Source organism: Chiloscyllium plagiosum, chromosome 39 (genome assembly GCF_004010195.1).
Source record: "Chiloscyllium plagiosum isolate BGI_BamShark_2017 chromosome 39, ASM401019v2, whole genome shotgun sequence".
NCBI lineage: Eukaryota > Metazoa > Chordata > Chondrichthyes > Orectolobiformes > Hemiscylliidae > Chiloscyllium > Chiloscyllium plagiosum.
The window spans coordinates 27,854,430-27,859,440 of NC_057748.1; the positions used below are offsets into that span (position 1 = coordinate 27,854,430).

At 45.1% G+C, this 5,011-nt stretch overlaps 1 protein-coding gene across 1 annotated transcript in view; it reads left to right on the forward strand.

Annotated features, from left to right (window-relative positions):
• The first annotated feature begins 2,021 nt into the window (after positions 1–2,021).
• Positions 2,022–5,011, forward strand: part of LOC122542378 — a 14,838-nt gene continuing 11,848 nt past the window's right edge. The window contains exons 1-3 of the mRNA XM_043680099.1: positions 2,022–2,133; positions 2,441–2,773; positions 2,864–3,187. Of these exons, the coding sequence (XP_043536034.1) occupies positions 2,079–2,133; positions 2,441–2,773; positions 2,864–3,187 (712 nt within the window). The 5' untranslated portion in view covers positions 2,022–2,078. The remainder of the gene's footprint in view (positions 2,134–2,440; positions 2,774–2,863; positions 3,188–5,011) is intronic.

Consider the following 5,011-nt stretch of genomic DNA (forward strand, 5'->3'; position numbering starts at 1 on the left):
CGCTTTCTTTCCCTACTGCCTTTTGACCCTTTTAGACCTAAGAGCTCGGTCTAACTCCTTCTTCAAAACATTCCATGTTCCCCGACCGCTTTCTCTCCCGACCGCTTCACTCTCTGGGTGAAGACATTTCGCTTCACCTCAGTCTTAACCCCGTCTCCTTTAGACTGTGACTCCCTGGTTCTGGACTCGCCCACCCCACCACCCCAGCGCCCTCCCATCTCCTGATCTTCGGGAACATCCTCCCTGCCTTTACTGTGTTAGAATTTTACAGATTTCAATGATATCCGCGCCCCCCTCCCCCCCAATTCTTCTCCCCAATCCAGCGAATATGAACATCACCGATCCAGTCATGAGAGGGGTGGGGGCGAGGGGAGAGAGAGAACTGGAAATCTGAAACCAGACACAGAAACCTTTGCACAAGGTCGGCAGGTCTGGCCGCATCTGTGCAGATCCAGATGAAGGGTGACTGGAACCGAAACACTAACTCTGCTTTCTCTCTCCAGAGACACCGACAGACCCGCTGAGCTTCCGCAGCCATTTCTGTTTTCGTTCCAGGCTCTGGAACTTATCTCTGTCTAATAGCACTTTGCGTGTTCCGAACATCCCTACGATACTGAAATTCTCTCCCTAACAGCATTTTGCGTGTCCTCAGATCCTTTTAACACTGATACTCTCTCTCTAACAGCACTTTGTGTTCCTGACATCTCTATAATTCTGAAACTCGCTCACTAACATATCTTTGCGTGTTCTTAACATCGCTATAATGCTGAAACTAACAGTAATTTGAGTGTTCCTAACATCCTTATAATACTGAAACTCTCTCCTTAACAGCACTTTATGTGCTCCTAACATCGCTATAATACTAAAACTCACCCCTTAACAGCATTCCCTGTCTTCCTAACATCCCTATAATAATAAAACTCTCTCCCTAACAGCACTTTATGTGCTCCTAACATCGCTATCATACTGAAACTCTCCCCTTAACAGCATTCCGTGTGTTCCTTTAATAATAAAACTCTCTCCCTAACAACACTTTGAGTGTTTCTAACATCCCTATAATACTGAAACTCTTTCCCTAACAACACTTTGTGTTTCTAACATCCCTATAATACTGAAACTCTTTCCCTAACAACACTTTGAGTGTTTCTAACATCCCTATAATACTGAACCTTTTTCCCTAACAGATTTCGTGTGTTCCTAACATTTCTATCATACTGAAACTCGCTCCCTAACAGCACTTTGTGTGTTCCTAACATCCCTATAACGCAGAAACTCTCTCCCTAACAGTGTTTTGGATGTTCCTAACATCCTATGTTATTCTAACTGTCTCTCTCCGAACAGCACTTGGCGTGTTCCTAACATCCCTATAATTCTGAAACTCTCTCGCTCACAGCACTTGAGTGTGTTCCTAACATCTCTATAATTCTGAAACTCTCTCCCTAACAGCACTTCGTGTCTTCCTAACATCTCTAGAATTCTGAAACTCTCTCCCTCACAGCACTTGAGTGTGTTCCTAACATCTCTATAATTCTGAAACTCTCTCCCTAACAGCATTTCGCGTCTTCCTAACATCTCTATAATTCTGAAACTCTCTCCCTAACACCACTCTGTGTGTTCCTAACATCCATATACCACTGACACACTCTCCCTAACAGCGCTTTGCGTGTTCCTGACATCCCTATTATGCTGAAACTCTCTCCCTAGCAGCTCCTTACAGAACCTACAAGAATTGCATCGGTTCAGCAAGACAATTAGGGAGTGGTAATAATGCCCTTTTGCAGGACATTGACTTGTTGTTTACCCGCGTTCTGCCCGTGCCACCGGCGCCCAGTGAAGGACCACGCTTTTATTTATAGCCATTGGCCCTGCATGACCGCAATGACGCACACACCGCCCTCGGGCCGAGTGGCGCAGCTCACCCACAGACCTTGTCATACTTTCCAACTCAACGGGTCGCAGAAGGGGCGAGGCTGGCCGCTCCTGAGGTCAACGCAGCCGGCTGACTCTTTCCCAGCCACACACACACACGCAAAGCAGCGAAGTTGGGGGGGGAGAATTCTCCACATCCCAACACAAAAATGACCAAGGGAGTCTTCTTCCCGATTCTCCTGGTCCAACTCTTGACTCTTTATGGTGAGTGGGAGGGAATTTGAAAAACTCGCCCAGAAAGTGGGAGCCCGACTCATCTCCACCTCCCCCCACTCCCTCTTCCCTCCCCCCCCAACACCACGCATCCAAAGGTGGAAAGGATTTCGATTATGTCCAGTGAGGATATTTATCTGGACATAATCGAAAGGGTTCATGTGGACAACAAAAATGGGAAGCGTTACTGGAGTCACGGTGGACAATAAAGAGGCGATTCTCTCAAATGGACAGCGATCGAAGGGGGTTGGCTTCCACCTCTCAATAATCTCTTTTAATGTCACTTTTATCTCTTCAGTTGCAGATTCCCAGCTCGCCGGGCCTCAGGGGCCCTTCGCCAAGACGGCAAAAGTGGGAGAGACGGTCAAATTGGAGTGCCAGCTCAGCTTTCCTGTGGTGCTGGTTACTAGCTATTTCTGGTACAAACAGACTGTGGGTGAAGCCCCGGTAGCAATAGACACCACCAACTGCAAGGAGTCCGATTGTAAATTTATTTCAAAAAAAGGTGACAGCGAGCGTGTGCTGCAATTGGAAATCCGTGGTGTCCAGGTCAGTGACTCTGGGACCTACTACTGTGCTGATAGGGATGGCTATGCTCCTCTCCAGCCGGGACCCAAACTGCTTGTTGGAGGTAAGAGACACACCAAAACCAATCCTAACCGTCCACCCCATTTTGATTTTCCGTTCATTTTTCGTTAACCCTGTCCCAATCTCTGTCCAGACAGTTCCACTAACAAGACGTCCGTCCTCGTCTTCCTCCCGCCGTCTGTGTCTGCCCAGATGGACCCCGTCCCCTTGGTGTGTCTCGTCAGCGGGGTCTCTTCCAACGAGATTGTCGTTTTCTGGAATATTTCCGGCGAGGTGACCCAGGGGGCGAGCGATGTCGGGAAGAGGGAGCCGGACGGCACCTGGAACATCACGAGTCAGGTCACGGTGACGAGGGAACAGTGGACAAGCGGCGCTCTGTGTTCCTGTGTTGTTCAACTGGGAGAGAAAGTCCTGACAAAGAGTGTGTCTTTCACTGAACCGGCGGCAGCAAAGGCAGGTGAGTTATTGAGATGCCCAGTGAGCGTTTATAGACATCCCGGTTTCTAAAATGTCAGTCGCTAGTGAAATACCTCCATCAGTTAAAGGTTTAGAGATGGCTTTATGAATTAGTGTGCGCGTGAAAAAGAAAATGTTCATATAGATGTGCCTCTGAATTTAAAGAAAACGTGTGTACATATTTGCATGTAAATGTGTTTGTGTGCATATTAGATATGTATGGTTGTCGATATCTGAGTTCACACTATCCATATACACCTGAATGTGTACCCGTGAGTGCATGTCTGTGTTTGTAAGTCTGAGTCTATGTATGTTCGAGTGCAAATGGATTTGCATGTTCATGTGCATATTAGGTATGAGCATGTATTGATATCTGAGTATTTACCAAGACCTAAGCATATAGATCTGTGCATATGCATCTATTTATGTGTAGAATGTGTATGTAGTAACAAATAGAAAGCGCGGGAGAAACAGGTCTGACAGCATGCGTCGACAGAGTAATACAGTTTAAGATTCGAATTTGGTGTCACCCTTCTTCAGAACAGCGTGTGTATATATGTTTGTGTTTATATGCCTGATTATGTAGATACGTTTGTGTGTAAATATGTATGTACATGTAACTATATATGAGTATATGTGTAAGTCCATGTTTTATGTCTGTATAGATGCATATATTAGTTTATATGTGTGTATAAGCTTATGTATTTCAGTGCATATATGCTTGTGTGCATATATGCACGTGCATGCAAAGCTATAAATGCTTGTTTATGCGTCTCTGTGGGTATATGTGAGTATATGTATTTCTACATGCATGCATATGTGTAAAAACGTACAGATATCTACATTATAAGAGTGTGTATTAGTGAGTTAGGGAGTGAGTGTGAGTTAGTGATTGCGTGAGTGTGTTTGTGAGTGCGTGAGAGTTCGTTGAGTGTGAGTTAGTGAGTGTATGAGAATTATTGAATGCGTGGGATAGTGAGTGAGTGAGTTGGAGTACATTTGAGTTAGTGTGGTTTAGCAAGTGTATGAGAATTAGACTGTGAGAATTCGTGAGTGAGTGTGTGTTAGTGTGAATGAGTTTGTGGGAATGGGAGTGAGCGAGACGGTCAAATACTGAGACCAATCCATTTAAGTATTAAGGTAATTTAATATTGTTCATTGTTGCTGATGGGGACTTGTTCTTCTGAACAGTTCCTCGGGTCATCAACCATGTCTGCATAACATCTTTGAATCAGAGACCAATGCAACATAGAAAGAAGCCATTCAGCCATCACATTTAGCGTCAGCTCTTTGAAGACCCGACCCCACAGCCCTGCAACTTGTGGCCCTTAATTCACAGTTTGATTTCCCTTGGGATACCTTGAATTGGAATCAAAGTAGGAGTATACTTAAGAGGGAAATCAGGAAGGCAAAACGGGGACGTGAGATAGCTTTGGCAAATAGGGTTAAGGAGAATCCAAAGGGCTTTTACAAATATATTAAGGACAAAAGGGTAACTAGGGAGAGAATATGGCCCCTCAAAGATCAGCAAGGCGGCCTTTGTGTGGAACCACAGAAAATGGGGTAGATACTAAATGAATATTTTGCATCAATATTTACTGTGGAAAAGGATATGGAGGATATAGACTGTAGGGAAATAAATGGTGACATCTTACAAAATGTCCAGATTACAGAGGAGGAAGTGCTGGATGTCTTGAAACGGTTAAAGGTGGATAAATCCCCAGGACCTGATCAGGTGTACCCGAGAACTCTGTGGGAAGCTAGAGAAGTGATTGCTGGGCCTCTTGCTGAGATATTTGTATCATCGATAGTCACAGGTGAGGTG